The sequence below is a fragment of the Hyla sarda genome, chromosome 4 (genome assembly GCF_029499605.1).
Source record: "Hyla sarda isolate aHylSar1 chromosome 4, aHylSar1.hap1, whole genome shotgun sequence".
Lineage (NCBI taxonomy): Eukaryota > Metazoa > Chordata > Amphibia > Anura > Hylidae > Hyla > Hyla sarda.
Window position 1 is genome coordinate 300,244,122 of NC_079192.1, and position 21,067 is coordinate 300,265,188.

At 44.4% G+C, this 21,067-nt stretch overlaps 1 protein-coding gene across 1 annotated transcript in view; it reads right to left on the reverse strand.

Annotated features, from left to right (window-relative positions):
- Nucleotides 1–21,067, reverse strand: part of SNCB (synuclein beta) — a 108,988-nt gene that overhangs the window by 16,228 nt on the left and 71,693 nt on the right. The window contains exon 6 of the mRNA XM_056574719.1: nt 12,043–12,132. Within this exon, the coding sequence (XP_056430694.1) occupies nt 12,043–12,132 (90 nt within the window). The remainder of the gene's footprint in view (nt 1–12,042; nt 12,133–21,067) is intronic.

The window sequence follows — 21,067 nt, forward strand, 5'->3', positions numbered from 1 at the left end:
AAGCTGCCACAAACTCTAGGCTGTGCCAATCAGCCACTATATGTTCTACTCATGCTTCAGCCAACTCCCGGCTGTGCCTTACAGCCACTATATGGTCTCCTTATGCTTCAGCCACCTCCAGGCTGTGCCATTCAGACACTATATGGTCCCCTCATGCTGCCACACACTCCAGGCTGTGCCATTCAGCCATTATATGTTCTACTAATGCTGCCGACAACTCCATGCTGTGCCATTCAGCCACTAAATGGTCTCCTCATGCTGCCACAAACTCCAGGCTGTGCCATTCAGCCACTATATGTTCTACTCATGCTGCCGCCAACTCCAGGCTGTGCCATTAAGTCACTATATGGTCTCCTCATGCTTCACCAGCTCCAGGCTGTGCCATTCAGCCACTATATGGTCTCCTCATGCTTCACCGCCTCCAGGCTGTGCCATTCAGCCATTATATAGTCTCCTCATGCTCCATCCTCATCCAGGCTGTGCCATTCAGCCACTATATGGTCTCATCATGCTTCACGACCTTCAGGCTGTGCCATTCAGCCACTATATGGTCTCCTCAGGCTTCAGCACCTCCAGGTTGTGCCATTCAGCCACTATATGGTCTCCTCATGCTTCATCAACTTCCAGGCTGTGACATTCAGCCGCTCTATGGTCTCCTCATGCTTCAGCCAACACCAGGATGTGCCATTCAGCCACTATATGGTATCTTAATGCTTCAGCCAACTACAAGCTGTGCCATCAGCCACCTGAAGGCTGTGCCATTCAGCCACTATATGGTCTCCTCAGGCTTCACCACCTCTAGGCTGTGCCATTCAGCCACTATATGGTCTCCTCATGCTTCATCAACCTCCAGGCTGTGCCATTCAGCCACTATATGGTCTCCTCATGCTTCAGCCAACACCAGGCTGTGCCATTCAGCCACTATATGGTCTACTCATGCTTAATCCACCTCCAGGATGTGCCATTCAGCCACTATATGGTTTCTTAATGCTTCACCACCTCCAGGCTGTGCCATTCAACCACTATATGGTCTCCTCATGCTTCAGCCAACTCCAAGCTGTGCCATCAGCCACCTGAAGGCTGTGCCATTCAGCCACTATATGGTCTCCCCATGCTTCAGCCACCTCCAGGCTGTGCCATTCAGCCACTATATGGTCTTCTCATGCATCAGCGAACTCCAGGCTGTGCCATTCAGCCACTATATGGTCTCCTCAGGCTTCACCACCTCCAGGCTGTGCCATTCAGCCACTATATGGCCTCCTCATGCTTCACCAAGCTCCAGGCTGTGCCATTCATATGGTCTCCTCATGCTTCAGCCAACTCCAAGCTGTGCCATCAGCCACATGAAGGCAGTGCCATTCAGCCACTATATGGTCTCCTCATGCTTCAGACAACTCCAGGCTGAGCCATTCAGCCACTATATGGTCTCCTCCTGCTGCCACAAACTCCAGGATGTGCCATTCAGCCACTATATATTCCACTTATGCTTCACCACCTCTAGGCTGTGCCATTCAGCCACTAAATGGTCTCCTCATGCTTCGCCACCTCAAGCCTGTGCCATACAGCCACTTTATGGTCTCCTCATGCTTCAGCCAACTTCAGGATGTGCCATTCAGCCACTATATGGTCTCCTCACGCTTTAACCAACTCCGGGCTGTGCCATTCAGCCACTACATGGTTTCCTCATGCTTCACTACCTCTAGCCTGTGCCATTCAGCCACTATATGGTCTCATCATGCTTCACCACCTTCAGGCTGTGCCATTCAGCCACTATATGGTCTCCTCAGGCTTCACCACCTCCAGGTTGTGCCATTCAGCCACTATATGGTCTCCTCATGCTTCATCAACTTCCAGGCTGTGACATTCAGCCACTCTATGGTCTCCTCATGCTTCAGCCAACACCAGGATGTGCCATTCAGCCACTATATGGTATCTTAATGCTTCAGCCAACTACAAGCTGTGCCATCAGCCACCTGAAGGCTGTGCCATTCAGCCACTATATGGTCTCCTCAGGCTTCACCACCTCTAGGCTGTGCCATTCAGCCACTATATGGTCTCCTCATGCTTCATCAACCTCCAGGCTGTGCCATTCACCCACTATATGGTCTCCTCATGCTTCAGCCAACACCAGGCTGTGCCATTCAGCCACTATATGGTCTACTCATGCTTAATCCACCTCCAGGATGTGCCATTCAGCCACTATATGGTTTCTTAATGCTTCACCACCTCCAGGCTGTGCCATTCAACCACTATATGGTCTCCTCATGCTTCAGCCAACTCCAAGCTGTGCCATCAGCCACCTGAAGGCTGTGCCATTCAGCCACTATATGGTCTCCCCATGCTTCAGCCACCTCCAGGCTGTGCCATTCAGCCACTATATGGTCTTCTCATGCATCAGCGAACTCCAGGCGGTGCCATTCAGCCACTATATGGTCTCCTCAGGCTTCACCACCTCCAGGCTGTGCCATTCAGCCACTATATGGTCTCCTCATGCTTCACCAACCTCCAGGCTGTGCCATTCATATGGTCTCCTCATGCTTCAGCCAACTCCAAGCTGTGCCATCAGCCACATGAAGGCAGTGCCATTCAGCCACTATATGGTCTCCTCATGCTTCAGACAACTCCAGGCTGAGCCATTCAGCCACTATATGGTCTCCTCCTGCTGCCACAAACTCCAGGATGTGCCATTCAGCCACTATATATTCCACTTATGCTTCACCACCTCTAGGCTGTGCCATTCAGCCACTAAATGGTCTCCTCATGCTTCGCCACCTCAAGCCTGTGCCATACAGCCACTTTATGGTCTCCTCATGCTTCAGCCAACTTCAGGATGTGCCATTCAGCCACTATATGGTCTCCTCACGCTTTAACCAACTCCGGGCTGTGCCATTCAGCCACTACATTTTTTCCTCATGCTTCACTACCTCTAGCCTGTGCCATTCAGCCACTATATGGTCTTCTCATGCATCAGCGAACTCCAGGCTGTGCCATTCAGCCACTATATGGTCTCCTCAGGCTTCACCACCTCCAGGCTGTGCCATTCAGCCACTATATGGCCTCCTCATGCTTCACCAAGCTCCAGGCTGTGCCATTCATATGGTCTCCTCATGCTTCAGCCAACTCCAAGCTGTGCCATCAGCCACATGAAGGCAGTGCCATTCAGCCACTATATGGTCTCCTCATGCTTCAGACAACTCCAGGCTGAGCCATTCAGCCACTATATGGTCTCCTCCTGCTGCCACAAACTCCAGGATGTGCCATTCAGCCACTATATATTCCACTTATGCTTCACCACCTCTAGGCTGTGCCATTCAGCCACTAAATGGTCTCCTCATGCTTCGCCACCTCAAGCCTGTGCCATACAGCCACTTTATGGTCTCCTCATGCTTCAGCCAACTTCAGGATGTGCCATTCAGCCACTATATGGTCTCCTCACGCTTTAACCAACTCCGGGCTGTGCCATTCAGCCACTACATTTTTTCCTCATGCTTCACTACCTCTAGCGTGTGCCATTCAGCCACTATATGGTCTCCTCATGCTTCAGCCAACTCCAAGCTGTGCCATTCGGCCACTATATGTCTCCTCATATTTCAGCCAACTCCAGGCTGTGCCATTCAGCCACTATATGGTCTCCTCGTGCTTCAGCCAACTCCAGGCTGTGCCATTCAGACACTATATGTTCTCCTCAAGCTGCCACAAACTCTAGGCTGTGCCAATCAGCCACTATATGTTCTACTCATGCTTCAGCCAACTCCCGGCTATGCCTTACAGCCACTATATGGTCTCCTTATGCTTCAGCCACCTCCAGGCTGTGCCATTCAGCCACTAAATGGTCTCCTCATGCTGCCACAAACTCCAGGCTGTGCCATTCAACCACTATATGTTCTACTCATGCTGCCGCCAACTCCAGGCTGTGCCATTAAGTCACTATATGGTCTCCTCATGCTTCACCAGCTCTAGGCTGTGCCATTCAGCCACTATATGGTCTCCTCATGCTTCACCGCCTCCAGGCTGTGCCATTCAGCCATTATATAGTCTCCTCATGCTCCATCCTCATCCAGGCTGTGCCATTCAGCCACTATATGGTCTCATCATGCTTCACCACCTTCAGGCTGTGCCACTCAGCCACTATATGGTCTCCTTAGGCTTCACCACCTCCAGGTTGTGCCATTCAGCCACTATATGGTCTCTTCATGCTTCATCAACTTCCAGGCTGTGACATTCAGCCACTCTATGGTCTCCTCATGCTTCAGCCAACACCAGGATGTGCCATTCAGCCACTATATGGTATCTTAATGCTTCAGCCAACTACAAGCTGTGCCATCAGCCACCTGAAGGCTGTGCCATTCAGCCACTATATGGTCTCCTCAGGCTTCACCACCTCTAGGCTGTGCCATTCAGCCACTATATGGTCTCCTCATGCTTCATCAACCTCCAGGCTGTGCCATTCAGCCACTATATGGTCTCCTCATGCTTCAGCCAACACCAGGCTGTGCCATTCAGCCACTATACGGTCTACTCATGCTTAATCCACCTCCAGGATGTGCCATTCAGCCACTATATGGTTTCTTAATGCTTCACCACCTCCAGGCTGTGCCATTCAGCCACTATATGGTCTCCTCATGCTTCAGCCAACTCCAAGCTGTGCCATCAGCCACCTGAAGGCTGTGCCATTCAGCCACTATATGGTCTCCCCATGCTTCAGCCACCTCCAGGCTGTGCCATTCAGCCACTATATGGTCTTCTCCTGCATCAGCGAACTCCAGGCTGTGCCATTCAGCCACTATATGGTCTTCTCATGCATCAGCGAACTCCAGGCTGTGCCATTCAGCCACTATATGGTCTCCTCAGGCTTCACCACCTCCAGGCTGTGCCATTCAGCCACTATATGGTCTCCTCATGCTTCACCAACCTCCAGGCTGTGCCATTCATATGGTCTCCTCATGCTTCAGCCAACTCCAAGCTGTGCCATCAGCCACATGAAGGCAGTGCCATTCAGCCACTATATGGTCTCCTCATGCTTCAGCCACCTCTAGGCTGTGCCATTCAGACACTATATGGTCTCCTCATGCTGCCGCCAACTCCATGATGTGCCATTCGGCCACTATATGGTCTCCTCATGCTTCAGCCAACTCCAGGCTGTGCCATTCAGCCACTATATAGTCTCCTCATGCTTCAGCCACCTCCGGGCAGTGCCATTCAGCCACTATATCTTCTACTCATGCTGCTGCCAACTCCAGGCTGTGCCATTCAGCCACTACATTGTCTCCTCATGCTTCAGCCAACTCCAGTCTGTGCCATTCAGCCACTATATGGTCTCCTCTTGCTTCAGCCACCTCCAGGCTGTGCCATTCAGACACTATATGGTTTCCTAATGCTTTAGCCACCTCCTGGCTGTGCCATTCAGACACTATTTGGTCTCCTTATGCTGCCACAAACTCCAGGCTGTAGCAATCAGCCACTATATGTTCTACTCATGCTGCCGCCAACTCCAGGCTGTGCCATTCAGCCACTATATGGTCTCCTAATGCCTCAGCCACCTCCAGGCTTTGCCACTCAGACACTATATGGTCTCCTCATGCTGCCACAAACTTCAGGCTGTGCCATTCAGCCACTATAGTCTCCTCATGCTTCAGCCTACTCCGGGCTGTGCCATTCAGCCCCTATATGGTCTCCTCATGTTTCAGTAACCTGCAGGCTGTGCCATTCAGCCACGATATGGTCTCCTTGTGCTTCAGACACCTCCAGGCTGTGCCATTCAGACACTATATGGTCTCCTCATGCTTCACCACATCCAGGCTGTTCCATTCAGCCACTATATGGTCTCCTCATGCTTCAGCCACCTCAAGTCTGTGCCATTCAGACACTTTATGGTCTCCTCAGGCTGCTGCCAACTCCTGACTGTGCCATTCGGCCACTATATGGTCTCCTCATGCTTCAGTCAACTCCAGGCTGTGGCATTCGGCCACTATATGGTTATGGTTTCCTCATGCTTCAGCCAACTCCAGGCTGTGCCATTCGACCACTATATGGTCTCCTCATGCTTCAGCCACCTCCAGGCTGTGCCATTCAGACACTATATGGTCTCCTCATGCTGCCACAAACTCCAGGCTGTACCAATCAGCCACTATATGTTCTACTCATGCTGCTGCCAACTCCAGGATGTGCCATTCGGCCACTATATGGTCTCCTCATGCTTCAGCCAACTCCAGGCTGTGCCATTCAGCCACTATATGGCCTCCTCATACTGATGCCACCTCCAGGCGCTGTCATTGTGCCGCCATTTGACATGTGACTCCTTGTTAGATTTGGTTCTTTATAACCACACGCCGGGGCCCGGGACATTAAAACTTAGGAGTGTAATCTTAAATTTAAATTTCAAAATTCCTCTTTTAATCTTAGGGATTGTAAAGCTTAATTGTCTACTCATGCTGCTGCCAGCTCCAGCCTGTGCCTTTCAGCCACTATATGGTTTATTGATGCTGCTGGGCCTGGGACATTACCTAAAAATATTTTATGGTAGCACTATCTACCATAAATCTTCAATTTCAATATGAAAATTCATCTTTTAATCTTAGTAATTGTGAAGCCCTATTGTCTACTCATGCTGCCGCCAGCTCCAGGCTATGCCATTCAGCCACTATATGGTTTACTGATGCTACTGGGCCTGGGACATTACCTAAAAATATTTTATGGTAGCAGTAGCTACCATAAATCTTCAATTTCAATTTTAAAATCTTTTAATCTTAGGAATTGTGAAGCTCTATTGTCTAATCATGCTGCTGCCAGCTCCAGGCTGTCATTGTGCCACCATGTGGTCTCCTTATGCTGTTGGCGCCTTAAATTAAACTTTTAAAATTTTAATATATCTAAAATCTTTAATTTAAAATTTCCAAAATATCTTTACTCTTCTCTTTTGTCTTCTGTAAAGTCTGAATTACAAGCAAAACCTTGCTAAAAAGCCCAATATTTCTCCTCAAAATTCTATGACAATGCATACATGTAGTTACAAGGAAGGGGTTAATTTCAGGAGAACAACCATTAAAGCACATTATAATTGAAAATAGCAGTGAGGTTGTATTATTAATTTCTGCTGGGCTTATTGGCAGACATAAGTTTCTGCACCTGGATGTAATTAATTATTAAACTCATTTAATCATACTTAAACAATTGCCGGAGCTCGGGTGAAATGTTCCGCTTATGATTAAATTACTGTAGCCTTCTTATCGCTACATAAACCAATTCTGTCTTAAGGAAAGTAGCCCAAATATTTCTTGTTTGATTTGCGATTAATTAGTGACAAGCTTGTAAGTTGCCATGGAGTGCCCATAGAACTATCAATTTATACATTAAAGGGTTGTCCCAGATTATAAAACATGGCAACCTGCTAAGGTTATAAAATATTAAAGTACACTATACTTATCTTTTTAATGCATTGTGAGTCCAGCGACAACATTTTGATCTTTCCTATGGCCTTAGTTTACTAGCCTGGATTATGCACTCTCCCTGCTCTTCTGTTGAACTCACCAGAACAACCTGCAGCCAATAACTAGTAGTAGGCACAAGACTATTGAGCCCAGGGACTGGCAGCAGTGGGTAGGACCATCATCCTGAAAGTGTCAAAAGCTGCATAAAACAGCTGTGACACATTTTCTTCTAATAAAGATGTTTACATTGTATGGCACAGTTTTGGACTTGGATTAGTCCCCAACAGTGGTGTTAATAATCCATGTCTAGGAAGTGACATGAAAGAAAAGATGATCCAGCACTTGAACAAAACTTGCAGCTTTATTGGATTCCGTATCAAATAGACTTCACACAGTAAAAACGATCACTCCACTGTCATACGCGTTTCCAGCGCATGTGCGCTCTTCATCGGTGACGTCAAGGATCTCTCAGATAAAGGCTTATATCCGCATTTTCACAGGTGAGGGATAATTTGGTTAACTTGCATGTACCCTCCCTGTGAGCTATCTTACCTCAACAGATTTATTTCGAGAGCTCATTGTCCCTATGTCATTAATGTGCTCTAAAGCACGTACTTTCAATTTTTGTGTAGCGTAACCCATGCACTTGGTCGAGACTCACTAATTAGACTTGGGGACAAATTATTTTTTTTATGTAGGGGCTCTTTTGAGATAACATGACAGCCATTCCGTAGTATCCTAGTTAATACTTCATCTTGTTTCAGAATGTGTAGATGCCTAGTTACTACATTTTTAATTTGGTTAAAATAGAGGGAGTATGTTAACGCCAAAGTAGGTTTATTTTCAAACTTTCTGGCATTTTTAGACGTGTGAATGAGACTACTTCAATTCTGGGCTGATACCACTTTTTAGCTCTATTGAGAGTATGGGCAGAATATCCCCTCTCCCTTAACCCATTAAAGGGGAATTCCAGGAAAAAACTTTTTTCTATATATCAACTGGCTCCAGAAAGTTAAACAGACTTGTAAATTACTTCTATTAAAAAATCTTAATCCTTTCAGTATTTATGAGCTTCTGAAGTTAAGGTTGTTCTTTTCTGTCTAAATCCTCTCTGATGACACCTGTCTCGGGAAACGCCCAGTTTAGAAGCAAATCCCTGTAGCAAACCTCTTCTAAACTGGGCGTTTCCCGAGACAGGTGTCATCAGAGAAGATTTAGACAGAAAAGAACAACCTTAACTTCAGAAGCTCATAAGTACTGAAAGGATTAAGATTTTTTAATAGAAGTAATTTACAAATCTGTTTAACTTTCTGGAGCCAGTTGATAAATATAAAAAAGTTTTTTCCTGGAATACCCCTTTAAGGACCACGGGTTTTTCCGTTTTTGCACTTTCGTTGTTTCCTCCTCACCTTTTAAAAATCATAACCCTTTCAATCTTGCACCTAAAAATCCATATGATGCCTTATTTTTTGCGCCACCAATTCTACTTTGCAGTGACATCAGTCATTTTACCCAAAAGTCTACTGCAAAACGGAAAAAAAAATCATTGTGCGACGAGATTGAAGAAAAAACACCGTTTTGTAAATTTTGGGGCTTCCGTTTCTAGGCAGTACATTTTTCGGTAAAAATGACACCTAATCTTTATTCTGTAGGTCCATATGATTAAAATGATACGCTAAATATATAGGTTTGATTTTGTCGTACTTTGATTTTGTCATAACTACATGCAGGAAAATTTATACGTTTAAAATTGTCATATTCTGACCCCTATAACTTTTTTATTTTTATGTGTATGAGGGCTCATTTTTTGCACGGCTATCTGTACCATTTTTGTATTTATCAGACTTTTTGATCGCTTTTTATTCATTTTTTCAAGATATAAAAAGTGACCAAAAATACACTATTTTGGACTTTGGAATTTTTTTGCGCGTACGCCATTGACTGTTCGGTTTAATTAATGATATATTTTTATATTTCGGACATTTCCGCAAGCGGCGATACCACATATGTTTATTTTTATTTACACAGTTTTTTTTTTTAATTGGAAAAGGGGGTGATTCAAACTTTTATTAGGGAGGGTATTAAATGATCCTGATTCACTTTTTTTTTTCACTTTTTCACTCCCACAGGGACCTATAACACTGCATACACTGATCTTTTACATTGTTCAATGGTTTCTCATAGGAAACCACTTATCAATGATTCTGCCGCTTGACTGCTCATGCCTGGATCTCAGGCACTGAGCAGTCATTCGGCAATCAGACACCAGGAGGCAAGGTAGGAGACCCTCCTCGTGTCCCACAGCTGTTCGGGATGCCGCGATTTCCCCGCGGACATCCCGAACAGCCCCCTGAGCTAACCAGCAGTGATTTACTTTCACTTTAGAAAGTACAGGGTTAATAGTGCGCGGCACCGCGATCATATCTGCGTGCTATTAGCCACGGGTCCCGGCCGTTGTTAGAAGCCAGGCCCGCGTTATAGAAAGGGAAAGTACTCAGGCCCTTAAGGACCAGACCAATTTGATTTTTGAATTTCCGTTTTTTCCTCCTCACCTTCTAAATATCATAACTCTTTTATATTTCCATCCACAGACCCATATGAGGGCTTGTTTTTTTGCGTCACCAATTGTACTTTGTAATTACATAACTTATTTTACCATAAAATGGACAGCGCAACCAAACAAATATTATTTATGTGGGAAAATTTAAAAAAATTATCGACACCTCAGTGGAACCTGAAAAGTCTCATTATAAGTCAGGGAGGTGATGTCCAATGGGCGCCATTGGTGTCCATCACACAATCGATCTAACAACAATCTAACAACAGTGTTCCATGCACACAAGATGTAAGCCATACTTGCTGGAATAAGGCAGAGCTATTTTCATAGTTTTATAGAATTAGAACATTACAATTTATCAATGACAATACCATTCCCACCACCAATTCTTCCAGCAGAGAGAATTGTACCTTGTAATTGTTACTATACAACTGACATAGTAACCTGGTTTCCCTGCTCTAGTTTTAGATTACTACTGATTTGAGACTGAGGGGGTAATGTGTCTCTTCAGGGAGACCACAAAGCTGGAGGAGGGAGTCATATAGGCCATAACTTCAATAGTTAGCACTAGAAAGTAAGTTCTTTTCATGATGAAAGAGCTACTTTGCTTACAGGTTTGTCACGCTTTAGTTAAAGTTCTGCACTTTTACTCTTTCACTTCAGCCTCAGAGAAAACAATATGATGTTGCTGAGAGGTACTTTCCATCTGTAAAGTTTACAATGGGTCTTGACACATGTGTGCATCTCTCTCCATCCAATTTTATGCAATTCGGATTATGTTCCATGTTTCCGGAATTAGTTTTTTGAGCCTTGTTTTGGTCAGTATTTTTTACCAAAACCAAGAGTGGATCTGACAGAGAGAAAAACTATTATGGAAAGATTTGTATTTTTTTCTGTGTTTTGGGCCCACTACTGCCTACTGTTTTTGGTATAAATGCTAGCCAAATTGAAGCAAAAAAAAAAGGCTAAAATAGTTAATCTGCACTGAGAGCTTTTGTTAATTCTGGTTACAGCAGTTACATCTAGCTCTCTGGATGGTCAGCTGACCTTGTTTGCTTTCACCTGTGTACTCCCTATTTAAACCTGCAGTTTACATCCAGGATTTGCCTGCAAAAGAGGTTTCTTTAGTAGCTAGCGTTGTTTCTTGTATTCCTGATCTTCTGGCAAATCTGATTTATTAGCTTGGCATTCTGACCTTTCTCCTGTTTTTCCGACTTGGCACTTCTGATAACACCTTGTATTGCCTCGGCTAGTGGACTGTGACTTATTGCGTGTGTTTGTTTAGATATTATTTCTGTTGGTCTGTGTGCTCCCTTACTGTATTCTGACCTGTGTCTGTATTGCAGTTTATTTTGTTGACAGCGACTTCAATCACATATTTAGGGGGGGGGGGGCTGTCACCATGGTTGTCAATCCGCTATTTAGGGCAGATAGGGAAGTAGGCAGGGATAGAGGGAGTGGGTGAGATCAGTACTGCACTCCTTCCCTGCCCATATGAGACACTTGTTCAGCCATTTATGTGACATTCCTAGAAGTGAATAGAGAGTATCAAGGACATGCATGCCTCCTTTCTTAGATTTACACACTGCCTGGGTGCTACACCCCATAGCCTCTCACCAGGCGCGATGGGGTTTGGGGGATCAATTGTCACATATCCTGTGGATCCCTGGGACTCCCCGTGATCTCCATAACGGGACCCCATAACAGCTGTCTGAGAGAAGTGCATGCTGCTCCATAAATTTTTATGAGAGTGCCATAAATACTTGAGAAGAACACTCGGGCACCTCTGGTGCTCCTCTAGAAATAAATTGAACGCAAGCAGTCTGCAGTATGTGCTCCTTTTTAGAAAGCAGGGTCCTCATTTTGAAGATCAGACACTTATTGTCACTGAACAACACCTTTAAAGGGACTTTCTGTAACTTTTTTTACTGGCCTATTCTCAATAAAGGCCATTAATATCTGTAAACTTGGTGCCATCACCTGGTAACCCCACTGATCTGCTGTTTGGCAGTAAAAGTTTTAACTAATGCATCCTGCATACAACATATAATTTCCCACCTGAGGGGCTTCCTCATAGCTTTCTCCTTCTGGCTCCAGTAGTGGTTCAGCAGCAGGTTCTTCCAAAGCTTCCTGAGCTTCTTCTTCAGGCTGTTAATACAAAACCAACAGTTGATAATGACAATAATATTTTGCTAGAATGTTAAGGGGTTATTTTGATTTATTTTAAAAACAAATGACAGCCTAGAGAGGTTGGTAAATAATAAAGCATACTCACCTTACCCTGCCAACACAAGTCTGCCCTGATCCCTCTGTTTATTTACCCTGATTATGTGTTCTCCCTACTTTGCTGATAAAAATCCTAACACACAGCAACCTCAGTAACTGGCTTCAATGATTGGCTGCATTGTGTTTGGAATGTTATCATCAGAGTGGGACAGTGAGTGCATAAGGGTGAATGAGGGAACAGGGCAAACTGGGCAAATTTAACAACACATGACACATCTAAGTATTTTATATAGCAATTCCTAAAACAGAATTCATAGAATATTTTACCAATTCATGAAAAAAAGTGCATCAGACGCTCACTAAATAATCAGTGGAAAAACTATACACAGGAAAGAACTGAAAAAGGTGCAACATTTCCTATATAGAGCAGGAGCCAGAAGCTGTAATCCTAGGTACAGGGCTAATGATTGCATATGAAGACAAGTCCCACTGCTTCTCCAACTCACCTTCAATAAAGGTCAGTGAAAAGCATTGGAGGGTTCTACAATGCACCCCACCCACCCCTACCCCAACCGCCACCACCGGCTCATGATTGGCAGTTTTCTCCCTATCGCTGTAAGCTCTCTGCTGACATCAAGACCACAGTGTTCTCTGCTAACATCTCTTTCCATTTTAAGAACTGTCCAGAGTAGGAGAAAATCCCCATATCAAAGATATGCTGCTCTGGACAGTTCCTAAAATGGACAGAGATGTCAGCAGAGAACACTGTTCTCATGATGTCAGCAGAAAGCTCTGTGTTCCAAAAAGAAGATAATTTCCTCTGTAGTATTTAGCAGCTACTAAGTACTGGAAGGATTAAGATTTTTTAATAAAAGTAATTTACAAATCTGTAAAAAAAAGTTTTCCACCGGAGTACCCCTTTAAAAGCAGCCAGCCTTTGAACACATGACTGCTAGGTGGCATTTTTAGAAGCTGCTCAGGCAGACTTCCTGGAAGAAACATACTGTACATGAACACAGAAAAAACTATTACCAGACAGAGATTTCATGGGATGGATTTGAACCAGTTGCTGAAGAGCCACAACCTGAAAGCTGTGAACCATTGTTCTTTTTTGTTACCTAATCTTGTTTTTTGCGCTGTCCGTATAGAGATCTTAAACTCATTTGGTACTACATAGAGATTTCCGATATTAAACCATCTTTGCTTGGATTTTTGTCTCTGCAAATTAGACAGCAAATGGGGTTCCCTAAACTTGCATTTATAGGGGTTTTTGACAGTTGGTTGGAATCTGGCAGGGCTTTCATGCCCTCCGGTAAGATTTTAGTTAGTTAGTGTAAATGTATCACATGCTATATACAGTCATTGCCGTAAATGTTGGCACCCCTGAAATTTTTCAAGAAAATGAAGCATTTCTAATAGAAAAGGATTGCAGTAACACATGTTTTGCTATACACATTTATTCCCTTTGTGTATATTGGAACTAAACCAAAAAAAGGGAGGTAAAAAAGCAAATTGGACATAATGTCACACCAAACTCCAAAAAATGGGCTGGACAAAATGATTGGCACCCTTAACCCCTTAAGGACCAAGCCCATTTTGGCCTTAAGGACCAGAGCGTTTTTTGCACATCTGACCACTGTCACTTTAAACATGAATAACTCTGGAATGCTTTTAGTTATCATTCTGATTCCAAGATTGTTTTTTCGTGACATATTCTACTTTAACATAGTAGTAAATTTTTGTGGAAACTTGCATCCTTTCTTGGTGAAAAATCCCAAAATTTTATGAAAAATTTGAAAATTTTGCATTTTTCTAACTTTGAAGCTTTCTGCTTGTAAGGAAAATGTATATTACAAATACATTTTTTTATTCACATATACAATATGTCTACTTTATGTTTGCATCATAAAATTGAAGTGATTTTACTTTTGGAAGACACCAGAGGGCTTCAAAGTTCAGCAGCAATTTTCCAATTTTTCACAAAATTTTCAAACTCGATATTTTTCAGGGACCAGTTCAGTTTTGAAGTGGATTTGAAGGGTCTTCATATTAGAAATGCCCCATAAATTACCCTTATTATTAAAACTACACCCCCCAAAGTATTCAAAATGACATTCAGTCAGTGTTTTAACCCTTTAGGTGTTTCACAGGAATAGCAGCAAAGTGAGGGAGAAAATTCAAAATCTTCCTTTTTTACACTCACATGTTCTTGTAGACCCAATTTTTGAATTTTTGCAAGTGGTAAAAGGAGAAAATGTTTACTTGTATTTGTAACCCAATTTCTCTCGAGTAAGCACATACCTTATATGTCTATGTAAAGTGTTCGGCGGGCGCAGTAGAGGGCTCAGAAGCGAAGGAGCGACAAGGGGATTTTGGAGAGAACATTTTTCTGAAATGGTTTTTGGGGGGCATGTCCCCTTTAGGAAGCCCCTAGGGTGTCAAAACAGCAAAAGATAAAGTGAGCCTTAATACCCCACAGGTGTTTCATGACTTTTGCAAATAAAAAAAAAATGCTTGTTTTCCCAAAAAATGTACATTTTTAAAAAGGGTAATAGCAGAAAATACCCCCTGTAATTTGAAGCCCAATTTCTCCCGATTCAGAAAACACCCCATATGGGGGTGAAAAGTGCTCTGCTGGCGCACTACAGGTCTCAGAAGAGGAGTAGTCACATTTGGCTTTTTGGAAGCAAATTTTGCTCTGGGGGCATGCCGCATTTAGGAAGCCCCTATGGTGCCAGGACAGCAAAAAAAAAAACCCACATGCCATACTATTTTGGAAACTAGACCCCTCGGGGAACGTAACAAGGGGTTAAGTGAACCTTTATACCCCACCGGTGTTTCACGACTTTTGCATATGTAAAAAAAAAAAAATTTTTTACCTAAAATGCTTGTTTTCCCAAAAAATTTACATTTTTAAAAAGAATAAAAGCAGAAAATATCCCCCAAAATTTGTAACACAATTTCTGACCCTAAATGTGACCCTAAACTGTTGCCTTGAAATACGACAAGGCTCCAAAGTGAGAGCGCCATGCCCATTTGAGGCCTAAATTAGGGACTTGCATAGGGGTGGACATATCTATGCCAGTGATTTCCAAACAGGGTGCCTCCAGCTGTTGTAAAACTCCCAGCATGCCTGGACAGTCAGTGGCTGTCCAGTAATACTGGGAGTAGTTGTTTTGCAACAGCTGGAGGCTCCGTTTTGAAAAGAGTGGCGTACCAGACGTTTTTCATTTTTATTGGGGAGGGGGCATGTGTATATGTAGTGTTTTTTACTTTTTATTTTATTTTGTGTTAGTGTAGTGTAATGTTTTTAGGGTACAGTCACACAGGCGGGGGTTAACAGTAGTTTCTAGCTGGCAGTTTGAGCTGCGACTGAAAATTTGCCGCAGCTCAAACTTGCAGCCGGATACTTACTGTAAACCTCCGCCCATGTGAGTGTACCCTGTACATTCACATTGGGGGAACATCCAACTGTTGCAAAACTACAACTCCCAGCATGCGCTTACAGACTGTACATGCTGAGAGTTTTAGTTTTGCAACAGCTGTAGGCATACTGGTTATGTATCACTGAGTTTGTGACCTAACTCAGTGTTTCACAACCAGTGTGCCTCCAGCTGTTGCAAAACTACAACTCCCAGCATGTACGGTGCATGCTGGGAGTTGTAGTTTGCAACAGCTGGAGGCACACCGGTCGTGAAACACTGAGTTAGGTAAAAAAAAAAAACTCTGAGTTTCACAACCAGTGTGCCTTCAGCTGTTTCAAAACTACAACTCTCAGCAGTCACCGACAGCCAACGTGCATGCTGGGAGTTGTAGTTATGCAACCAGCAGATGCACCACTACAACTCCCAGCATGCACTTTAGCTGTGCAAGCTTGGAGTTGTAGTTATACAACAGCTGAAGGTACACTTTTCCATTGAAAAAATGTGCCTCCAGCTGTTGCAAAACTATAAGTCCCAGCATGCCCATAAGAGAATGCTGGGAGTTGTGGTGGTCTGCCTCCTGCTGTTGCAATACTACAGCTCCCAGCATGCCCTTTTTGCATGCTGGGAGCTGTTGCTAAGCTGTCACTCAGCTCCAACTGCTGATCCACGCCGCCGCTGCAGGTCAGTCCCTCGCCGCCGCCGCTCCTGGGGCCCCGATCCCAACAGGGAGGCCGGGGATCGGGGTCCCCAGCTGCCGGGGTTCTCTTCCCGCACCCGATCACGTCCTCCGGAAGAGGGGCGGAGCGGGTTGAGGGAGTGACACCCGCAGCAGGTGCCCTGATTGGTCGTCCGCTAAACCGGCCGATGAATCAGGGCGATCGTGAGGTGGCACCAGTGCCACCTCTCCCCTGCTGGCTATGGCTGTTCGGGGCCATCAGAGACGGCCCCGAACAGCCTGTAATTCTGGGTCACCGGGTCACTGAAGACCCGATTGACCCGGAATCCGCCGCAGATCGCTGGGCTGAATTGTCCAGCGATCTGCGGCCATCGCCGACATGAGGGGACATAATGACCCCCCTGGGCGATATGCCGCGATGCCTGCTGAACGATTTCAGCATGCATCCGGCTCGGGTCCCCAACCGGCTAGCGGTGGGGACCGGATTTCCCACGGGCGTATGGATACGCCCTGTGTCCTTAAGGACTCGGAATGCAGGGTGTATCCATACGCCCTGTGTCCTGAAGAGGTTAACTTAATATTTGGTTGCACACCCTTTCGAAAAAATAACTTAAATCAGTCGCTTCCTATAACCATTAATAAGCTTCTTACACCTCTCAGCCGGAATGTTGGACCACTCTTCCTTTACAAACTGCTCCAGGTCTCTCTTATTGGAAGGGCGCCTTTTTCCACCCAACAGCAATTTTAAGATCTCTCCGCAGGTGTTCAACGAGATTTAGATCTGGACTCATTGCTGGCCACTTTAGATGTCTCCAGCACTTTGTTGCCATCCATTTCTGGGTGATTTTTGCCGTATGTTTGGATTCATTGTCCTGCTGGAAGACCCAAGATCTCGGACACAAACCCAGCTTTCTGACATTGGATTGTACAGTGCGACCCAAAATCTGTTGGTAATCCTCAGATTTCATGATGACTTGCATACATTCTAGGCACCAAGTTCCAGAGGCAGCAAAACAACCCCAAAACAGTATTGAACTTCCACCATATTTCACTGCAGGTACTGTGTCCTTTTCTTTGTAGGCCTCATTCCATTTTCAGTAGAATGATGTGCTTTACCGAAAAGCTCTATCTTGATCTCATCTGTCCACAAGATGTTTTCCCAGAAGGATTTTGGCTTACTCAAGTTCATTTTGGCAAAATCTAGTCTTACTTTTTTATGTCTCTGTGTCAGCAGTGGGGTCCTCCTGGGTCTCCTGCCATAGCGTTTCATTTCATTTAAATGTCGACGGATAGTTCACGCTGACACTGATGCTCCCTGAGCCTGCAGGACAGCTTGAATATTCATTGGAACTTGTTTGGGGCTGCTTATCTTTCATCCGGACTATCCAGCGTTGACACCTTTCATCAATTTTTCTCTTCCGTCCACGCCCAGGGAGATTAGCCAAAGCGCCATGGGTTGCAAACTTCTTGATAATGTTGTGCACTGTGGACAAAGACAAATCTAGATCTCTTGAGATGGTCTTGTAACCTTGAAATTATTTATATCTTTCCACAATTTTGGTTCTCAAGTCCTCAAACAGTTCTCTTCTCCTCTTTCTGTTGTACATACATAGTGTGGTACACACAGACACACAATGCAAAGACTAAGTGAACTTCTCTCCTTTTTATCTGCAGGTGTGATTTTTATATTGCCCACACCTGTTACTTGCCCCAGCCAGGTGAGTTTAAAGGAGCATCACATGCTTGAAACAATCTTATTTTTCCACAATTTTGAAAGGGTGCCAATAATTTTGTCCAGACCATTTTTGGAGTTTGTATTGGAGTGTAACATTATGTCTAATTTGCTTTTTTTCCTCCCTTTTTTATTTAGTTCCAATACACACAAAGGGAATAAACGTGTATAGCAAAACATGTGTTACTGCAATCCTTGATTGAGAAATACTTGATTTTCTTGAAAAATTTCAGGGGTGCCAACATTTACGGCCATGACTTGTATAGTATTACTAAGATGACAATATGTGAATGCCCATCACAGGGTGCTACATGAGCAGCATGCTTTGGCAAATATGAAAGTGGTCTTGCTTATGTGATGTCCCAGTATGGGATATAGTCCCGTACAGTACTTAGGCTCTGTCAGGTTGAGTCCCTAGGGGCTTTCCTGCAGCGTCTCCCCCATAGTGTTACATGTATCAGGTATAAAGGACCTTTGAGGACCTTTGAGTTAGTCACATGATACTGTTGTCACATGTTCTCTTCACATGTTTGTTACCCAGAGAGCACCAGCTAACCAGGTGACCTATGGGCTCCTTGCTCAGCCCCCCTTTATAAGAGGGGGAGGTACTACAATCTCTCTCTTCCACCACATTCTCTGCTGAGGTCAAGTTCAGTTCAGACATCTCAGAGCCAGTGTCCAGCACACCTGGAGGCCTCAAGCCTAACCTATAGCCACATGCCAGTAAGTCAAGTCATCTCTGTCTGCTGTCACTATCTTCAGTCAAGTCTATTATAGTCAGCGTGGCTGTGCAAAAGTCTGTCAAAGTCACTGCAAGTCGCAGCAAGCTGCAAGGTCCCCTCCGTGTTATTGGTCAACTCTCTGGGATCCTAGCCTAGCTGTAAAGACAGTTACAATCTTTCTACCTCAATAAAGCTACCGTTAACCCCAACCTGGTCTTGGACTCTTATTACCCTGCCAGCCTAGGGATAGCGGACCTACCTTCGGGAGGTTACTTAGGAAACCACGCCCTGGCGTCACAAACATTTAGGGGTTAATAACATCTGCCCCATACACCTCATCGCACTCCCGTGGCACACCACACTTATATAGAAAGGTCATGGCTAAATATATTTCCTACCCCTTATATTAATGTTAGACCACATATCAAATCCCCTAAATATGTTCTGGCTGTCTATAGTAATATCTGTCCCCAGACTATACCTCTAGTATATTCGATACCAATACCTTCCATATTAATATTAGACCACTAACTTAATTTAGACCGCAGATCAGACAAAAAAACTATGTTTAGACACCAGACCTTTTTTTTAAGAAGTTTTTGTGTGATACTGAAAAAAAACAACAACACAATTATACAAATTGTGAGTGCTTCAGTTTTTACACAGTGCACTTTATGGTACAACTAACATGTTATCTGTATTTTGTGGGTCAGTACAAAATGTATGGCACGGTGTTCCAATGCCAAGGCTGCTGTACTATATATGTATTCCATATGCAGCCAAAAGTGTTAAAGGGGTATTCCGGGATTTTTTTTGACTGTGCTACAGGGGCTGTTTTGAAGGGGTACTCCACCCCTAGACATCGTATCCCCTATTCAAAGGATAGGGGATAAGATGTCTGATTGCGGGGGTCCCGCCACTGGGACTCTCGCAATCTCTGTGCAACTCCCGGCTTTCATTTAGAACGCTGGGTGCAGGTGGCTAGGTAGTGACGTCACAGCCGGGCCACTCATGATGTCACGCCACACCCCCTCAATGAAATTCTATGGGAGGGAGTGTGACGTTCATCATGCCTTTTCCCATTGACTTGCATTGAGGGCATGACATCATGAGGGGAGAGCCCTGTGACGTCACAACCCCGCCACCCGCTCCCAGCGTTCAGAACAAAATGTTCCGAATGCTGGGGCAGCGGAGTGCTCCTTTAAGTTTGTGTAGTTAATAAAGTGTCTGTACCTGTGTTTGATGGCTTGTCTAGCAATTCTTTGCCCCAATGATCATTTTTAGCAGCATACCAAATAAGTGTTGTCTAAGGCTTTTCTCAGGTTGTAGAGCAGCCCAAGACATTACGTTACTAGTCAAGTGTTAAAAGGTTATGGTAAATCAAGATAATAATAAACACTGGTGCATATAGATATTTTAGATACTTCACAAAATAGCTAAGAATTGGGTATATGAGTAAAAAATTTCTTGCCAATGAATACAGTAAGTGACCAGATAAGGACCCATGCACAAATCTATCAAATACAGCATTGCCACCAATCACAAATATGTATACAATGAACAGACAATTGTACTAGTCAATGGTCACAGTGTATACAGCAACATTCACCATCCACGGCAGATGTCTCAGTGTGCTGTCCCATGTCCGAATATACATGCTTTTAATAAGCAAGCACTGATTATACTTTTCATACCAATAGGTTACCTTAAAAATGCCTTCATATGCAGGTCTTATGAGTGTAAATGTGTCCCAGGCAAAACAACTACCACACTCTATATTTGTTTTAGGGAGCAATGGTATAATCCAACTGCACAGGATAGTGTCCCGGCTGGCAGCATCTCAACCGAGTGCAGATAGAAAGCCAAATTGGAGCCTAGTTTCTGAACATAGTTAGGTCACTATGGCAGACACAGAGGACAAAAAAGCCTATGTGATTGTGATACACAGCAGACATGCTCCTTCGTCAGTGTGGATATACACACTTTATCAGATTTAGTGCTGGTGTCTTTCTCTTTTACCTCTCTCTCTTACCAGGTGATAAAAAGGAGTGTGTCTGTGCTTCAATGGGTGGAGCAACTGTTGGATGGGAGGGAGATTATTCTTCACAGGGCTGCAGGGAATTGTAGTTTCAAGCACAGCACATATGGAAGGGAGCTCACACATACAAGCAAGGGATCCTGGGACTTATAGTTGGAGGGAGGGAACTCCAACAGGAAAGAGCAATTTCACAAACAAATCAGAAGCATTATGGTGGACTCACAACGCAGCCATTTAGCCCCATGACAAGCATGAATTCTTCCT